Source organism: Varanus komodoensis, unplaced genomic scaffold, assembly GCF_004798865.1.
Source record: "Varanus komodoensis strain SLA01 unplaced genomic scaffold, ASM479886v1 scaffold8, whole genome shotgun sequence".
Taxonomy (NCBI): Eukaryota; Metazoa; Chordata; class Lepidosauria; order Squamata; family Varanidae; genus Varanus; species Varanus komodoensis.
In genome coordinates, this window is record NW_025336481.1 from 4,816,298 (window position 1) to 4,836,673 (window position 20,376).

Below are 20,376 nucleotides of genomic sequence, written 5' to 3' on the forward strand. Positions count from 1 at the left end.
CATGTCTCCCCCTTTGTCCAAAGCTAAGCAGTTCCAGCTGTTGTAGCTGCTCCTCACCCGGGAGTTGCTCCGGCCCCGATCACCTGTGTTGTCCTTCTCTGCCCTTGGTTGCCCTTGACCCATCGTGACCAGCAACCAGCTCATTCAGGAAAACCCAGGCAAACCAGTGAATGGACGTAGAACGCCCAGCACTCCCAAACTGTGCTGTATTATTTCAATGATACACTGGAGTCTAGCTTCATTCTTTCCTCAACCCACCCCACTATTGAATTCTCAGTACTAAATTCAAGACTGGCAATAGTAAGAGCATAGCCATATTTCCCTGTCCCAAATCTCCCACTGACATGTCAAAAACTCCCTTTAAAAGCAGACCACATAGTTTGATAGGTAGCTATTAAAGCCCTTTTTCTCCAGGAAAGGGGGCGGGATGCAGTTTTTTGAGTAGCTACAGTCTCAGGGGAAAGTATAAAAATGAGGACCGTCAAGGGAAAAAAAGAAAAGGATAAAATTCTTGGTGGGAAGGGGATGTAAATCTTATCGTCCCCTTTTTGCAGGCAAATATTATGTATGCCTTTGCTTTCCGGCGTCAGCTGCCAAACGAAGACAAAGAAAAGCCCGATTTGGACCCTCTTTGCAGCAAAAAGCTTGGCATATAGTGCACTTTGGACACTGACCAACCCAAGGGTTCAAATTTCCACATTCATGCAATGGCACACCCTCACTTTTGCACAAGCGCAACTATTTAAAAAATTGAACAAAAAAAGGAAAATAATATATGGTTGGGCCAACCACTGACTAATGCTGCATTCGTAGCCGTGAGAAGTTTCCACAAATCAGCCTAGAAAATAATTGCAGATCGTTAGAGATTAGGTATATTGTCCCTGAGCTGGTACTGAGCCCAGTCTGTGTTTTCTTTTTTTTTAAAAAAAATGTTTTATTGTTATTTTTCTACTGACTAACAAAACTAACAAAAAAACCCTAAAAAATCATCAATCGTCAAAATTGATTTCCCCGTACTTTTTCTTTTTATGATAATCCGTAAACATATTTAAATCTATGCATAGCCCTGTTTCTCTAGCCAAGCCCAGTCTGTGTTTTCCATGACTCTGATCTTCAGTGCATTGAACCACTACCTACTCTGTTTTATCCCTGGGTCAGTAAGTTCAGCCCTGATTTTTCTGCAATTCACAACCTTCTCCCAGTCTCCCATGTTCTAATAACAATAGATCCAACCATTAAACCTATCATCCTGGACAAATAGCTTGCCCAGTTTAATCTAAGCCTGTAATTAAGAACATTTTGTGGTGCGTGCGATTTAGCCACACTTCAAATGGATATTACTTTCACTTCTTTCTTTTTACATTTATGCCCTGCCTTTCTTCCATGTTGGAAATCAAGGTTCCCAGGTGATCTCCCATTCAGACATTGACTAAACTCAGATTTGCTACACTTGAGCAAAATTGCACCATGTTTTGGAACTATATTTATAAGCCAGAGCAGGTCATTGTCTGGCTGCTGTTTTTTTCACCCTCTCACCATTGTAGTTCTAGAGAATGATGAAGAAATTAAGCAGTTAAACAAAGAAATTAGTGAACTGAATGAATCCAACACTGAGATGGAAGCAGCCATGGTGAAGCTGCAATCACAGGTAGGTGCTTTCAAATCCCTGTGTAACCGTATGTTTAAATAAACAAGTAAATGCACTAGTGCTACATCGATAGGAGTCATTGCAATGGCCCCGTAAATCAAGAGCCTCAAATTCCTTTATCAGTTGGACAGAGTGTAGCCAGATCCTCTCAGCTTTGAACCCAACAAGATCATCTGCTTCTCAGAGTCTGTGCAACCAGGCCCTCCTTACTCTATCAAGGTGATAGAAATGTGGAGCATTAGGTAACCCTCTAAAGAGCTTGCAAAATCTTTTGGGATGCCCCCGGTGTTACTCAGAAGCAACAAAAATCTTCATAGCCATGTAAATTAGACAGAACGTCAAACACAAGTCTCGAACCTCAAGCACAAAACAAGCAAGACCATTTATCTGGGCCCACTCTTTGACTGTGAGCAAGATTTACGTGCTTCAGTTCAGTGGGAAAGGTGACAGATGGTATTTACCTGTGAAATGCATTGTACATCTACTTTGCTCTGTGGCTGTCTCAGAACTTTCAGATATATTGTTGGCCTGAACTTCATTCTTCTGATAACTTTATCATCTCCCTGTTTTGACATTTCAGTCTGAACAAACTTTTAGTAGCTAGATCTTGTTCAGATGTTTTTCTTTTCTTTACTCCTTCCGTAAACACTGGCTTGCTTTCTCTGTAAGTGCCTTGGGTAAGAATTCTAGCATTGTTCTCTTCTTTGGGGAAAAATATCAGGTGAGAAAACTTTAAGGCTGGGTGGCCTTAAGAATGACACCCTGCAATGTTTCTGCATATTATGGCTTCAAATTACATCGTAATTCATAATTGCTGGACGATGCTTCAAACATAGAAATGCACTAGAATTTGTAAAGCTCAGAGCAGTCCTAAGCCATGCCTATCACTCCAGATTTGGGAGTTGATCACATGACCTGTTATGTCACGTGATTAAAAAGCCAACTGAACCTGGGTACAACCATTATCCAAGGCCAAATAGAAAGCCTGCCATTGGCATTCAATATGGAGCAATAGAAGCTATCTTGCATTCCTCACAAGAGGTAAAAGGTGGATATAAATGCAATGTAATAATAACAACATTAAATAGATCTTGTTACATTCCTCCTCTTTGTTTTCACTGTGCAGATCTCAAGCATGGAGAAAAACCTCAAGAACATTGAGGAAGAGAACAAGATGATAGAGGAGCAGAATGAGGCCCTCTTCCTTGAGCTCTCAGGGCTGAGCCAGACTCTTATCCAAAGTCTTGCCAATATCCGCCTTCCACACATGGTGAGGAACTCTCTTGCGAATACAACTTCTGCCTGTGTGACAAAACACTGGTTTCATGAGTGGCTTTGCGTTTAACTAAGAAGTGAGAAAGAGGTTCCAAGTCATCCGTTCTTTCCCTCTTTCACAGAATTCTGTAGAGAAAAGGCACCATTATAAGTGACACTGCTTAGAATGTTAAGCAGTGTAAATGCTTGAAGGTAAGGTTATGCGAAACAGAGCCTTAGCTTTACTGGAAGGAAGTGCTCTGTCCTTACTGATGATATTCACTGCTGAATGTTTCTTAGACACATTAAGGTATAATCATGCTTAAAGTGGATCCACTGGATCAGTGGGATGTGATGTCTAGCTTGTTTCACTGATTTTATAGGCCTTCCTATAAAACTAGGGACTGCAGGTGGCACAGTGGTTTAAACCGCTGAGCTGCTGGGCTGGTTGATCGAAAGGTCACCGGTTCGAATCTACACAAGGGGGTGAGTTCCCGTTGCTCCGTCCCAGCTCCTGCCAACCTTGCAGTTCGAAAGCTTGCAAATGCAAGTAGATGAAAAGGTACCACTTCGGTGGGCAGGTAACAGCGTTCCGTGCACCTCAGTGTTTAGTCATGCCGGCCACATGGCCACGGAGACTGTCTGTGGACAAACGCTGGCTCCCTTGGCCAGGAAACGGAGATGAGCACCGCCCCCTGGAGTCAGGCATGACTGGGCTTAATGTCAAGGGGAAACCTTTACCTTTAAGCATGACTAAATCTGGACCAGCCTTATATTTTGAAAAATTATGTGTGAATTCCTTAAGTACATCTCATAGCTGTTTGTATCCAGATGCATGCTAGTATATGAGAAGTATTATCCAAGCTAGAGGAAGGGTGCTTCCAGGTGAGACATTTAAAAAACAACCACCATGCCTCCTTGCCAAATTTGCAGGAGCTCTGATGATGCCTTAAACCAGGGGTCCTCAAACTTTTTAAACAGGGGGCCACTTCACTGTCCCTCAGACTGTTGAGGGGCCGGACTATAGTTTGAAAAAAATATGAATGAATTCCTATGCACACTGCACATATCTTATTTGTAGTGCAAAAAACCAGGAAAAAACAATACAATGTTTAAAATGAAGAACAATTCTAATCAACATAAACTTATTAGTATTTCAATGGGAAGTATGGGCCTGCTTTTGGCTAATGAGATGATCAATGTCTGGTTCCATATTAGTTCTTCTCTTCTGTATTCAGAGCCAACACATGCACGCAACAGGGAGACGAGCCGGCGCATGCGCAATTCACACTGGCAAGACGCTAGCAGAGAGAGCCGGCACATGCGCAGCTGGAGGGAGCTGTCACAATTTGGCGCGTGTGCCAGCTCTCGGCTAGTCTCCAAAACTGAAAGAGTTTCAGAGTACGCCTGCACCGCCTCAGAGCTTTCGGACTCGTTTGGAGATAGTTTTCTTTGAACGAGTCCGAAAGCTCTGTGGTGGGCTGCATCTGACCCGTGGGCTGTAGGTTGAGGACCCCTGCCTTAAACCAATTGCAATCTTACTGTGTTTTCCTATCACGTTTTTGTCCTTTTCCTTACTATAGGAAAGCTGTTGAGGAGGGAAAGAGCAGAGTAGCAGCACAATACCTTTGCAGGTGTGGATAGGAAAATGTGCATTTGGGGCACGATTGCAGGCGCTGTCCCCAGGGAAGGCCGATGGAAAGTTGGAGATAACCTTCATTTCTCTATTGCTTGCTGTGCATTTCCAGTTTCGGAGCCGTCTCATGTCCTATATTGCCAGCCTGCTCTTTTGGCCGTAATTAATTGCTTCCTGAAATGAGATTTCCTCAACCCACACACTACAATTAGCTGTTCAGTTAGTACATTACTCTGAAAAACAGTAGTGCTTACTTCTGAGCATAGGAATGGTATATTTCAGCTTTAATCCTGTAAGACTGCAATCCCGTGGCCATGTGCTGCAGGCACTTTTTAAATTATGTATTTAAAAATCATAACTGTGCTATGATAGAACAGACCAAAAAAGCAAGCGGCATAAAGCAAACTGGCAAGCTTTCTCGCCCAGTTGTGAAACTGACTAGGTCAGAATGGTTGAGTAGATTAGATTTAATTTTGCAATCGCCAAATCTATGGCACCTTTAGCTGGATCTATAATCAGGTTAACTAGAAATAAGCTCATCTACAATCATTTTGCCCTGCTGTACAGACACTCATTTTTGAAAAAATATCCTTATTTATTTTGTAATTGCTCTGCTTCAAATACTATAAAAACACACACTCGCATGCACAGAGAGAGAGAGATGCTATGGGAGAATGCAAAACATTTTGAAATGAAACCACCCATCGAAACGTCAAGAGAACGTGCAGAAGCAACCAGTGGGTGATAGGGACAGAAAAGGGGTCAATATTATCCACACAGTTATATTATAATTGACCCTATAGGCAGTACATAGCGAGATACATACAGCCAAAAGATCTCCCCCACAGTCAGTGGGGGCTATAGCTCAACGGCAGAAGACCCCAGCCTCAGTTCCTGGCATCTCCATTTGGGGCTGGAAGAAAATCCTTCCCAAAACCATGGAGAGTCATTGCTGCCAGTCAGAATCAGCAACACCCAGCGAGGAGGACAAGGATCAGACTCAGCAATGGTGGCACCCATGTTTCTCATTTCAATTCTGCTGGTACCTTGCAGAAGAGCAATTATCAAGAGCAGACTTTTTTCTTTTCTCCAATCCTTTAAATGGAGCCTCCTTCCCATTTCTGTTCACTACCAAAAACACCTTTTATGATGACCCTTTCTAGAGAATGGTGGGCATGTCGTGGGCAGAGCCGGCTGGAGCCGGGGGTCAGACTAGATGGCCCAGGAGGCCCCTTCTGTCTCATTCTGTTTCTATGTTTCTAATGCTGCTTAGGACGGCCTTCACAGTCCCTTCTTACTCAATTGAATATGAAGTTTTTTGTAACCCCCCCCACCACCACCGACTCCAAGGATGCTTTCACTTTGACAAGGGATTGAAACATAGAAACATAGAAGCAGAGCGAGTCAGAAGGGGTCTCCCGGGCCATCTAGTCTGACCCCCGGCTCCAGCCGGCTCCACTCACGACATGCCCACCATGTGCATGTCCAGCCTATCCTTGAACAGCCTCACCACTGGGGCTGCAACCACCTCCCATGGAGGCCCAATTCATACTCCTGGGGTCCTAACCATTAGGAAATACTTCCTGGCATCCAAATTGAACCTTGGTTCCAATACACTATTGAAATGCATATTGGGACATTTCAATAACTAAGATAAAGAATTCTAGCTTAATTTTAGCATATTATAGGGACTAGAGTGATTCTCCAGTCTGCATCTGTTTACTTTTGTCTGTTTAAGCTAAAGGGGGGATCTAAAAAGTGTTCAGATAAAACCGAAATTCCACAGTTTAACCCAAATGTCAGGGACAAACAACCAGCACAGTTTCTGTGTTTCTGAAGGCTCTCTTGGCACGCCTTCTTTGTATTATTTCACTTGGTGTGCAGGCAGGAAGGCTTGGCACACAGCGAGCAGCCTCAAGACTAAGGATGGCGCTGAGCCATCCCACACGTAGCGCTAAGCCATCCCACACGGCGTCTCGCCTTGTGTCCGGGTTCAGGCAGGCATGTGGCCTCGAAACGTGGCGTTTCCGTGCTTCTCCATCTTCTCTGCAAACGGCAGCCCTCTTGGCTCAGAATCAATCCCAGGTTGCTTCTCCTTGGCATGTCCTCAGTCTGCTCTTCCTCTGTGGTTGGGTTTGGTTTATCTAGAGGAACACTCCTGCTCTGCGGGCGTCCTTCCTGCTGCTGCTCTGCTCTGTGCCAACATACAGTCGCAGCCATCCACAAACCTGCCTCTTCCTCCTCCTCACTGCCCATGTGGCCACGCTCCCCCCACGCGCAGGACTTGCGCATTCTGCCAAGGGCTGCTCCCCCTCCACCACCAGAGGCACGGAGGGCAGCAGTGCACAAGCTCCTCATGTCCGTGGCAGAAATGTGGAAACCATGTGGGAACACAGAAACTGGGTTCAGACAAGCCATGGTGAAGCGCGGAAACCTTGCAAGCCGTTGTTTCTCTGTGTGGTTCCGTGGAGGCCAAAGGTGCCACACTTCGCCATGGATGCTGGGTTCAGACAAGCCATGGTGAAGCGCGGAAACCTTGCAAGCCGTTGTTTCTCTGTGTGGTTCCGTGGAGGCCAAAGGTGCCACACTTCGCCATGGATGCTGGGTTCAGACAAGCCATGCCCGCACTGTTTCCACCGTGTGAACTCACCCTTAGGCAAAGGGTTCAGCCAGCCTTGAGGAACAGGTCATTGTGTCTGTACTGGCATGGTATTTGGGAAACATCTGCTATTTTTCATTGTCTGGAAAAACCCTTCAGGGTAGGAAAGGATGCACCATGCAGCTGGCTACTGCAAGAATTCTGTTTTGGAATTTTATTTGAAGGCAGGAATTAGCCTTGGTTTACTGAGAACATATAAGAGAGCAAAACAACATCAGCAAAGCTATTGCGGTGAAATTCAGCTACTGCTACACAGCCAATGGAAGGTTTCCCATCAGAGGAACAGTGGGGGGCAACTCTCTTTTCATTTCTGCTGCATTCCCCCCAATCTTCTCCAGAGGGTTGGGACACCCTCCAGAGCAGGTCTGGAAGGCTATAGGAGGGAGGGGAGGAAAGCTCCATTATATGAACAGAAGTCCAGCTGCACAAAATTGGATGGAACCTTTATTACTTAGATACAGATTACATGCATGTCTCCAGCAAAGGAGAGAGAAGCTGGTCCAGCCTATAATGTGAAACATGGCTCTACTCTCACCTGACTCCAGGATTAGAGTCTTTTCCCTCTGCATTCCACTTCCATTTAGGATTCATGGTTGATTGTTGTTGCTTTTTGTCTTGTTTTTGTGGACCTAGGAGCCAATCAGTGAGCAGAACTTTGATGCATATGTCAACACTCTTACTGACATGTACACGAACCAGGAGTGCTATCAGAATCCTGAGAACAAGGACCTACTGGAAAGCATCAAACAGGCCATTAAAGGAATTCAGGTCTAATTACAGTGGGACAAAAAATAAAGAAAAAAACACTGAAAAGAATTACAGTAACTAGAAGAATATAGAGGACCTTCACTCTGCATATTCAGGTTTACAAGTTATGAAACTTGTTGAATGGATGGATGGATGAATGAATGCATAAAAGGACCAAAACTTAACCAAGAGGCCATTCACAAAAAGCAAAATTAACCCCAATGTTTTTTTTAACTCAATGGCACCCTTTGGCAAACAGTGGGAGTTTTGTTTTGTTAAATGTTCACCCCATGGGGGAGATTCAAAGATGGGCTTGGAAGCAGATGGAGATCAAAGATCTTCACAGGCTGCTAGGCATAACAAAGAAGGCTCCATAATAGAGTTAGTCCAAGGTTTAGAGCATTAAAGAACAGGGCTTTTGTTTATACCACTAACAGGCTCCACAAGCATGTGCTGCCTAGGTTCATGTCCCCAGATCACACGTGAATTATGTGATATGTATTGTGGATGAGAAGCTGGAGCTGCAGGCCACACATCCATCTGAATCTGGATCTGAATCGGGATTCCTACCCCACCAAGGAGTCCGATGCCTGCTGGACACGAGAACTTTTTAAAGTATTATAGAGTAGCATTATTTTTTATTTTCCAAAAGAGCAGCTCTGGATCTCCAGTGGAAAGCGCAATGGAAAAAATACAAAAGGTTCTCAGGGAAGCTTTTTTGGAGTTTGCAACTACAGTATTCCTTTGTCCGTCTTTTAAAAAAAATGATAATAGCTATTAATGAACAGACCAATATTGGAACATTTCATATGGAAGAATTCTAAGTGTGTCATGGTCCAGTGTACATGAGTTTTGGAAAGTCCTTTTGCTGACAGTTCTGGTTCTGTTCGTCGTCGTGGTCATCGTGGAGTGGCTGGGAAGCCCTGCAGACATCCATGCCAGAGATGTGTAAGGCACGATTAGGTTCAAAAGGGAGTCTACGAAGCGTATTTACTCTTCAATATGGACTTTGGCTGATACTTTCATGGCAATGGGTCTCAGCGTTGTTTTCTTCATATTTTATAAGTTTAACAAAACAGAGTGATCATCGTTCTGCAAAAGGAACAGTTGGGTATAGATCTTCCAAAGAACCGCTTTGTTTTGTTGTGTTCGTTGGTTTTCCCTTCAGTATATGTAATCCACTGTGCACTTAAGGAACTAGTGAAGTGAATGTCTCTGGTAAACAAACTGGTTCAGCGCCTCTTTTGCCCACATGCGTATTGCTGGTTTTGTAAAAGGAGGAAGAGTGGCAGGGAAGACACGCGTGCAGTCATCCATTTTGTGCTGTTGAGCTTCCTTTACAGCTCTCCACTGAAGGCCAAGTCCTGGGCACTTAGGCCAGGCTGTCGCAGAATGTAGCGCCGAGTCCCACGGCTGTCCGTGTCGCTCTGCTTGGCTAAACGACAACTGACACCTTGCTTACAGGCCCAATCTAAACAGCATGAAAATACATCTTTCCAGAAGGAGGTCCCATCGTCCACAGCCACTGCTCATGCCTGCTGATGCAGGTCCTCCTCACACTTTGTGAACTGTGGTCTTAGCATATCCAAAAGCCAGAAGCTGTATTACATGAATTCAACAGGATAAAAGTATTAACCGTTCTATAAGATTATGTATGGTGCTGAAACCTCCCTTCTCTTGGCAATAATTTGGTTTTCAAAATTAGACCCCCTGATCACTTCTAAGGTCACACTCCTGAGAGTTGCCTGGGAGGAAGGTCCATTGAACTCAATGGGACTTCCTTCCAAGATAACACGCATAGGATTGTGCCATCAATGCATTTTCTAGCCAGCTAGGATGGCTTGGGACAGATTTTTCGCAGAAAACACAAAATAGAATCCTGGATCCATTGCAGTGGGTGACCCAGCTTGTTGATCTGGTGGAGGCAAGGGCTGGTATCAGGAAAGCCCCTGCGTGCATCTAAGACACTTTTGCATACCCGTGTGTCTGTGTGCCAATTTTTCCTTCCTGGATGCTACATCACATCAACATCCAGGGTGCCCCCAGTCTTCAGGAGTGGCTTTTGAAGGAACACATGAAGTTATGATGGGCAAGGGAAGCTGACAGACCTTGCTCTGCTTATGAAATCCTGCGTATGCAGCCTAGAGTCTACCTGAAGTTAGGAAAATGCGGTTTCTGGGAACATTTTCATACGTGAGGCTTTTTCGTGAGCTTTTGAGCCTCTCTCCCTCTATTTATGTGAATACCTGATCATTTTTCAGCAGAAGCAAAGGTGGAAGAGAGACACTTCTAATGCAAATGCTTACTCTGCCTAATATGGATTTATATTCATGTTACAAACCTGATGAAAACATGAACCACCTTAAGCCTCGGTGTGAAAATGCCTTAAAAGCCTAACCCTGCGTACACTTAGGCTATAATCTAAAACTTTTTGAAGTCAATGGGAAGGCTCCAACAAGAAACATTCCATGGAGCAGGTGAAGAAAAAAACCACAACACATGGGCAACTTTACTCAAATGCATAGCCTTGTTGTAGACCATGGAGCTACTCATCTGAGTAAATTGACTTGTGTAAATTGACTTGTGGCGATTACAACATTGGGCTCTTTGACTTGGCTTATCTATACCTGCGGAAAGTGCAAACACAAAGCAAAATAAAGAAAAAAGATTGATATGAAATATTAAAAACATAATGCTTTTGATATGTAAATAGAGTCCAATTTGGTGGTGATTGCAGCTCATTTAGTATTTAAGAGTAGAGAAATTGCACTTCCTCTAAAGAAAAAGAAGGGTTGGGGGAAAAGTAGTTAGCTGAATTATACTGTAAATTATTTAGAAGTGCACATACTTTGGATGGTAGAACTGCGATGAAAGTACACTCACTGTGTTTTGTTCATACATAAAATCTGTTCCCCGGGACCAAGCAATGCGGAAAAGCCTCTTCTACCAGTTTGCAGAAGAGATCAGGTATGCCCCACACGGATTGACTGGCACCTGTGACATCAGAAATCCAAATTCACAGAGCAGTTTTTCCACTGTTCAAAAATGGTGTGTGTTCCCCCGCCACCTGCTTAAAGCACTGCTCAAGAGTTGAATTTGCTAAAGTCGCAAGTGGTGCTTTAAAAAGTTTTTTAAGTGGGGCAGCTTACCTACAGCATCGGAGACTGAAGGTGGCCAACTCACCTAGCTAATCATTAGGTCTGTCAAAAGTATTAGGAAGCTGGAATCATTGTGCAGGAGGGAAAAAACACAGTGAGTTCTCTTTCTGTATGCACTCTAATTTTGGGCAAATGTATGTAATTTATATTTGCAACACCTTATGTTTAATTTTTTTGGCTATTTATTGAATCTGTTTTATTTATTAAATTTTTACTTCTTTTGAAGCTGGACATCCACACCATGAGATAGGAAAGGAGACAAAAAATCCCCAAAAGAAATACAACTTTTTGATCAATAAAACAATATTCCCTCTAAGAAAGAAAGAAAAAAGTCTAACTTTTGCGTGTAATTTTGATGCAACCAAGTTATTTTTTATATATTTTTGTTATTTATTCTTTTACCAATGGGAATTTTTTTAAAGATATTTTATAACTGAAGTGCTTTTTTAAAAAAAAAAGGTTTTTGTTTGATTTTATTTTGGGTGGGGACAAAATGCAGAAAGCGAGAAAGAGAGAGAGAGAGATTCCTTTTTGTTTCTTCGTTTGTTTTTTCTTTTGTCTTCTCGGCGTTCCTATTGTTTCAGGCACTGATAATGGTAATTAAAAATTAAAACCTGTAATTTATTATTTATTTAATATTTAAATTAAACATTAAAATTGATCTGTGCTCTTGTTGTATATTTATTTTGTCATGTTTGTGTGTCAGTTATGTGATGACTGAGTAATTGTTTATGTGAAGGAATACTGTTCATATTTAAATAATAAAGAAACACGTTGGAAAAAATGGTTCCAGAGAATTCATGTTCTTCTGTGAGAAAAAGAAATTGAATTAGTACTATGAGTTTCTCTCCTCAGAAAATATATTCCACTGAAGGGGCAATCCTAAATCTATTTAGAAAAAGAAAAAAAGCCCAGCTTGCGGGTTGGAGACTTTTTTCCTAAATGTGCATAGCATTGTCCCCTTGAAGGATTTCACTGCCCGCCTCTCCCCCAGTTTGTGATAATCAGTCACGCAGCTTATGCAGCCAAAAAAGAACCATTTACACATATGAGCGAAGTTATCAGCAAGTTGGGGAGAGGCTTAACATTTACAGAAGTATAAAAAATCTTTAGGGACAATCTCAAAACACTCCAATAGGACAGATTCTGTTCATTGAGTGCAGAATACTGACTTTTGGGAGAATAACATGGAAAACCACCTGAGGTTGCATATCCCACTTACCTGGTCCTGTTTAATGCAGATTATCATCCCTGTTTCTGGTCTCTTGCCTGGGAAATCATTTCCTTTGGGAAGGGATCCTTGTTATATTTGTGAAAGTGTAAATTGACCGAGCCATCCTCCTTTCTCTACTGGCTTTATCTTTGAGCGGGTGGCAAATTAGAAAGATGTAGCCACCATGGGTTCCTTGCAGGAAAAAAGCAGCATATAAATATAAAAAATAGCTGTGCCTTGCCTTCAATGCACACGCATGTAAACGCATGATGTTACAGTGCACTGGGTATACATTCTGCTGCTTCACATATGGGGCAGAGTCATGTGAAGCTGCTTTTAATCGATTGTAGAACAATAATGCTTCTCAGAAGTATCTTCAACCTCAAGAACAAAGACCTCTCTTAGCTGTTAATGGCTTCTAAAACTCGGCAGGACAGGCTATTGCAAAACAAATATCTTTGCAGAAATAAAATACATCATGAGCAGACAAACTAAAACCATCAGCAATGAATACTGGAGAGTGTTGGCATGAAAAATTACTGGCAAACGGGAGGGTAAGAAGCTTAATTAAATTACTTTGCAAACAGCACTTTGTTCTCAGTTGTAGATGCAACCCCATTTCTAAAGATTTAGCATGTTCAGAAGCTGGATCACACTAAGCGAAATAAGGCCACAGCTAGAAGAAGGCAGAACATGGCAGAGTTAGTGGGACAAACTCCCATAGGGGAACGGATATCCCATCTGACTTCTTGCACTGAACCGGATGAGTTAAGTAGGCGATTACTGTGTTTTGACTGCCGTTAGAATAAGCATTGTACTGCCATCCCTTCCAAGCACTAGATTGTTTCCAGTGAAGCGTATTTCTACTACCAGTTTCTAAGCATCAAGGAAAGAGTAGCTTTACTGGAAGCCATTACAGCAAGAACCGTCAAAGAGGGCCTGAAAGCTATTCCTTTCTCTAAGGGCAAGAGTAGCAAAGTGCTGTCTTCCTCTTCTGTCTTAGCGAACATTTCAGAAAGGACTGCGCCATTCTCTGCTAGCTTGTCAGGCCTGGAACATTGACTCATCCATTACAATCAGACGCAGCAAACAGTCGCAACATACTGGTCAAGTCCAACTTGTTTTAATCAAGTTTTATTTGTGATTCTTATTCTAGAAGAGAAGGTTAGTCTGTTACAGCAAAAGCAACAAATACTGGTTTCACCCTAAATAAGGAGAAAGCACATCGTGCCATGAGTTTCCATATGGAAAAAAATAAGCTTCCTTGGATGCTTATTTAAATAGTGAAGATGCATATAAAGCAGCACAGACCGATCTAACGGTGGGGGAGACCATTTTCTAAATGAGGCTAAAATGAGTTCTACTTCAGTGACACACAAGAAATTATTATCCCAATGTCCATGTTTTGTAGCAGATAAGATTTTGAACCCAAATTAATTTGCACATTGAGCTAATTGCATGATAGAGCTTTTGTACATCACTCCGGCTAACGAAGCAGCATGTATTTGATGCAACAGGAGACATTTCTTCTAGGACCTATTCGAAAGACGCACCATCTTGCAATGTTTCCAGCTCAGTGTTTGTCCTTCAGAAAACAGCCTTCTCATTACTTCAAATCATTGCATGTTTGCGCACGTACGCGCGCGCACACACACTCGCACACACACAAGTAAATGTTTTCAATAATGAGGGAAGCCACTGCTGGTGGTGGGAAAGGGTAGATGAGGAAAACAGAATGTGGAGTTAACACACATACCTCATGCTGGCATCTAATGTGATTAGAGTGTTGGAGGAACCAACCCACAATCTAAACCATCCAGAAAACCAGACTTGTGGGTCATTTTAGACAGACCCGTGTCTAGACATGTCCCAGCATTCCCTGGGTAGCCATGTGAAGCACTGCAGGTGTTTTATCTGCCTAAACATGAGTAGGAATGTGCCTGAAGGCTCTTCAGTGCTTGAGAATATTTATACATAGGCAGGTACATTTATACATACCTAAGAATAATACCATGACAAGCATAAAGTGTAGCTTTTGTTTGTTGGCGGCTTTTAAAATGCCCCTCTCTATTGAACACCTTGCACAAGTATCAAAGAATATGGCCTTTTGTTCCAGAAACTTTACAGTTTGCTCATTACGAGATCTGAATGCCCGTATCCCTTCAATGAACCCCACCTCATGTCTGTGGAGCAATTCACTGAACAATACTGATGCTTGAGAGAGACTCTCTTTAGGGCTCTTTAGTGAAAAGCTATAGTGGGTTTGCTTGTTGGTTTTACTGGCATCAATAAAAGGCTGAACACATTTATGACTATGGTGTTTTATATTTCTTTTTCCTTCTTTGGCGTTCCTGTTTTCAGTTGTGGGATTTTTTTTGTTTGAGAACAGTGCTTTTTCACAAACTTTGCTGTTATGTGTTGTCAAGTCATCTCCAACTTCTGGTGACCCTAGGAATGAAAGCCCTCCCAGATGTTCTGTCCATGACAGCGCCGTTCAGCTCTTCCAAGTTCAAGGCTGCGGCTTCCTTTATCCATCTCGTCATTGGTGGTCCCCTTTGTCTTCTGCCTTCAACTTTCCCTACCATGATTTTCTTCTCCAGGGAGTCTCGCCTTCTCATGACAGCCTCAATGTTGTCATTTCCGCTTCTAGAGAAAGCTCTGGCTTGATTGGATTTAGGACACACTTGCTTGTCTTTTTGTCGGTCCAGAGTATTTCAAAGCTCTCCTCCAGCACCATGTTTCAAACACGTTCACTGAGGTTGGTTGAGGTTTGGATGAGGTTGAACTTGATCTCCAGTAAAACCTCCTCACACTTGATGATCTTTTCTAGTTCCTTCATTGTTACCCTTCCAAGTCTTCTGCAAATTTCTTGGCTGCTGTCTCCCTTTGAATTCATGACCGAGCTGAAGTATGTGAAATCTTTCACAATTTTTCAGAAATACTTGCAGTAAATTTCGGAGGGTAGGCCTTCAAAGTAAGGTGAAGGTTATTGCAAGACTGCAAGAGGCAGAACTGGTGCAGCATTGGCCTGGTTGGTTGCCTTGACACCAGGATGTCAACAGCAGAGGTAGACTTTCCAGAGAAGAGCAAAAGGTTTCATTTGCCTGCAGTGTCACATAGCTAAATGTGACTGCTTGGATCAGCCTAAGAAAGAAAAATTCTAACAAAACAAGCAGAAAAGAGTATAGCAGAGAGAAGAAATGGAGACTGGTTTCAGACAACTCGCTAACCTGCATGACTATGAGTTCAACATGGGTTCTTGTTGAACCACAAAATGAGGTTGAATGGTGGCTTATCATGTTGTCTGAACCCAGTCTCACTAACAAACCATGGTTTGCTAACAATGAACAACTCATGAAGAGAGCCCATGGGTTGTTGATGGGTTCAGAATTGTGGGCTGTTCACTGTGGTTTCTTATCTCAACTGGCTTTAGACAACATGATAACCCAGTAACAACCCACAGTTCTAACCCACATTTCTGCAACAACCCACAGTTCAGCAACAAACCACACTCCGTAACCCATCATGAGTTGTTTTATATGATGGTTTTATTGTTTCATTGTTTTAATAGTTGTGGTTTTGATTACTGTTGTAAGCCACTTAGAGATTCCTATTGGAATAGTTGGTGGCATACAAATATAATAATAATAATAATAATAGATTATTGTGTTGCTTGAACCCAGTAGTCAATGGCTGCAAAAATGCTAAAAGGAATTAGAAAGCATTTTATCACTCCCCAACAGCGTATCTATTGCTCCAGAGATATTGGTAGGCAAACATTCAATGCAGCCCTGATGGTGTTTGCATTTCCAACAGATTTTGTATCACCGAAAAGCTCATTGTTTTCTTACATTTGGCAGTGCTCGGCCTGTGGCTCTGTAAGTGATTGACATAACTTGTCCTTTCTTAACAAATCAGCAGTAGGTACTGAATAATGGAATGCTTACATTATGTTCCAGACGGCAGCTTTGGGAGCCGTTATTGCACAATGCTATCAGCTTGGAACTCACTTTCTTTATCACACAGAAGGGAATTGAATCGGTTTAGGATGGCACAGTGTATGCTTCGGAGAGCTCTTCTGTCTGTTCCAATATCCTTTCAGGGAAAACAACCTCAAAGGCACTCTCTTGTACTTCAAAGACATGAAATGATAGATTTTGTCATAAGTATCCTCCCAGCCATTTCAAATCATCATTAACCTGTTATTGTTGAGCCAATCATCAACAAGAGAGATTAAAAAAAAAACATTGCTTATCCAAACAGCTGCCAACGCATTTTTCACTCATTGCTAATGTTTGCAAAAGAGACCTTGTGGTACAGTCCTTCAGGGATGATGCCATTACAGAGAGGGAGAGGTTTGAATATGTGCTCCGCACCCCCATTTTAAAATCCCCATGGGTACATAAAATTGGCTGGCTTGCATGATTCAGATCCAGATGAGAAGTGCACCCTCCCCAGAATGAAAGTTACGATCATTTTACCCTTCCAAAAATCTCCCTGCTTCTGAAGACCACGTCATCAGAAAGATGTCTTGCAGAGAGACCTATACGTGGGGGATATGCATGGGCGAACAGCATATCCAAACTTGACATTCTGAGAGGAGGTGTAGCCCCTTGTGAACCAGACCTTGCACTGGAGTAAAATAGAGGTTGTTGTTGTGTGTCTGTTGCTGTCCTGTGCTATCCATTCAGGTTCAGAACTAGCGGCGAATGAGCAGGAAAGGGATCCTGAGGTGGCAGTGGGCAGCCCCAGGGTGCAGCCGCTGGGGAAAAAGCAAACTCCATGCTAGGCCTAACTAGGAATGGAATAGAAAATAGAACTTATTTATTTTGTATAGTGTTGGTACAATTCGCCAGGAAATCTACAGTGCAAATGCACCGCAGTTTGGCTGCCTAAGATCGCTAGGTCCTCAGTTCACATTCACGGGCCGTCTGTGGTGCACCACAGCGAGAGAGCCAGCTTTGCACCCAAAGCGGCTGGGTACCTATTTATCTACTCGCACTTTTACACACTTCCGAGCTGCAGGGTGGGGTGGGAGCTGGGACGAGGCGAGGGGAGCTCACCCTGCCACTGTCAAGACCCAAGGCAGCTTCGGGGCACCCTCTGCTTTTCAAGGATCAGCCCTGCAGCCCTGGTAGTTGCAGGATACCGCCCCAGCCGCTGCTAGGGCTCTCCTGAGCTCCACCTGGGAGCCCTGGGAGAGGAGGAATATAAGGACTGGCTCTTCTCCCGCAAAGCTCCCCTGGCAATAAAGGCTTCCCGAGTTGCTAGAGGGCTCTTGGTGTGTGGACCCTTGCACTTGGCTCCTGCCCAGCTCCTGCCCGCAAGGCCCCCGTTTCCCTTGGCTTGGCTTGGCGGTTCCCTGACTCCTGGCTTGCCTGTCCACACTTCCCTCTTGAGCGGACTCTGCCTTGTGCGTCAGCTCCTGGCTCTGGCCTTTGGACTGTTTAACGGTGCCTTTCGACAGGCCCTTGTGCTGCGCCCGGTTGCCTGGCTCCCGGTGCTCCTGTCCAGTAGGCCAGCTTCCCATGCCCCGGATGCTGACCTCTGCACAGGTGCGAACCGCCAGCTCTCCAACCAGCAAGCTCCGTGGCTCAGCTCGTGTCCCCAAAAGGGAACTGCCAAGATATCACTCCCCTTGTGCAACTGCTTCTCACCCCAGCACTGACTCACGAGGAGCAGTGCAAGGCACGTCACTCGAGCACATGCAACAGATCAGAGGCGGGGATCTGCTGAGCTGCGCTGTTCCTTTCTGCGGCACTGCTCAGTGGATCTCCGGCACTTTCAGTGGAGTGTGCAAAAGGCAACCCCTCCCACTGGAGGGGTCTCCCAGAGCAGGAGGGGAGCGTGCCCAGTCAGCTCCTTGTGCTCTCTGCTACGTTTCAGGGCATAAGCCCAGTCTGAGTAGGGGAGACTCTCCCACGGCCACGGTGAGCCAAACGTGGCTCATGATAGCGGCTGTCGAAGCAAGGAGCCTCCCCATCATGGCTCCTGGGATACCACCTGGTATGAGGTTCTGAGGCAGCACCGGGGCTCCCTCTTCTGGCCAGGGACCAAGATAGCAGCCCTGGTGGTTGTAGGACTGGGCCCACAGTCAATTGTGGCCCCCTAGGCTGGTACAAGCACCACCTGAGAGCCCTGAGGGAAAAGCTATAGGAGAACCAGCTCTTCCCTCCAGATGCTGCCTCGGCAATGAGAGTCTTTGGTGTTGCTGGCGCTCTCTGTGCCTCCTGGAACCTGTTTCTGGAAACCCTGCCCATCGCCTTGCTCCTGCCCCCACTTCTGGATGATACCCGGCTCCACCTGCTCCACCTTCCCCTCCAGTCCCAGGTATCCGCTTCTCCTTGTCTCTCTGACTTGTCTCTCTGGCTTTCCACTCCTGACTGGCTTTGACTACTCTGCTGCATTCAGACCGATTTACCTTGTACTTCTCTTACCAGCCTTGACCCCTGGACTGCTTGACTGTGATTTTGGAATAAGCCCTCACAGTGCACCGGTTGTCTGGGTCCTGGTGCCCTGATCCGATAGCCAGCTGGCCACACCCTGGACACTGACGCCTGGAGAACTAAGAGGGAAGGAAATGGCAGCGGGGAGGAAAGTTACCATGCGGAGCCTGATCCTCTTTCAGGCTCTTTCATGCAAACAGTGGGCACCCTGGAAACCCCATGGTGTAGCTTAGCATGATCCGTGAGCCCCATTGCTGCCTCCATGTTTCTTCACGTCGTGTCACTTTCCCTGACCCAGTGAATAAATGTGCACATTCCCATTAAGGGCACCGTTCCGGGATATCAAAGGAAGTGTAAGCATAGCTTATCATCTAATAAGTGCAAGCTACTGGCCCTTGTTAGGAGACAGGCATATTTTATCTTACTTCGCATGATATATTAACAGCAACACCCTGGAACAAAATTGTCTCATAATGGAAGTATATTTTGCACTCTCAGCTCCACTGATTAAAAATAGGCATCCACTTATTAATCCACTAAAGTTTGAGTTGATTAATCTACTGGTTAAATCCGGATGCCCTAATTAGAAAGGCAATTAATATGTTTTAAAATAAACAGGGAAAACTAGTAGGAAGCAGGCATGACAAAGGCGGCTTGCCTTCACCCCTCTAATTATGTAACGAACAACGAATATGCAGCCTCATTACATTTCTCAGTAATTTGCCATGTGGGCAGCAGCTCTTGTTTTATGGCTCATTAGGACTTTTCATTATTTTACTCAGAGCACATTAATATCTTTAGCTTCTCAGAAGTGGGTAAATGGAAGACAGATGGGAACTGGACTTCTTTCCCTTGTCTGGAAGTGGAAGCTTCCCAACAGTTACGCCCCCACCAGTCTTTGCCACAAGCAAGTGGGTGGGCCAGGCACTCCTCTCCCCCAGCTTTCCAAGGACCTCTGTTATCGGACTCTGAAGGGGAGGACACTGCGGGAGGGGCAGGAGCTCTGAAGCTCCATCAAGGTTGCTGCCCATCTTGCCCTGGGCTGAACATGAGAGCAGGCATGTTTTCGGAGAGACCGGCGGGGACTCAGTCCCTGAGCTGGTGATGAGGTGCCAGGAGAGACAAGCTTCCCAGTTAGAGGTTCCCATCTGTGGATGCACCCACAGTGCCGACCAAAGGGAAAGACTGGGGACAAGTTCCCAGCTTAGGTCCAGTGCTCTTTACATGAGCAGAGGCTTATCCTTCAGCTTGCTAGAGTGCGTCTGCATCATCTTATTAGCTCCAACATGCGGATAAAGATCTTCACTACGAAGGACTGGTGTTTATGGAGCCCTGGGCAGGAAAGGAAGGGTTGGGCTCACCACAGCAAGCCAGCTCTTCGCCCAGGCCAAGAACAGCTATTTTACAGAAAGTTCTTACCATCATCTTATCTTATCGAAGCTGCCAAGGGTGCTTTGTTCCTCCAGCACAGCCTTCCCCAGCCTTGTGCCTGAAGAAGTTTTGGATTACAGTTCCCAGCATTCCTGATCATTGTCCATGCTGGCTGGAGTGGACATCCAAAACATTTGCAGGGTGCCAACTGTGGGGACATGGCTGACCATCTTGGTGGCCTTTG

The 20,376-nt window shown here is 44.5% G+C and overlaps 1 protein-coding gene across 1 annotated transcript in view; it reads left to right on the plus strand.

Annotated features, from left to right (window-relative positions):
* The window catches only part of MYT1 (myelin transcription factor 1), a 98,209-nt gene extending 90,238 nt beyond the window's left edge, over nt 1–7,971 (plus strand). The window contains exons 21-23 of the mRNA XM_044455149.1: nt 1,545–1,648; nt 2,775–2,918; nt 7,831–7,971. Of these exons, the coding sequence (XP_044311084.1) occupies nt 1,545–1,648; nt 2,775–2,918; nt 7,831–7,971 (389 nt within the window). The remainder of the gene's footprint in view (nt 1–1,544; nt 1,649–2,774; nt 2,919–7,830) is intronic.
* Nucleotides 7,972–20,376: the final 12,405 nt, after the last annotated feature.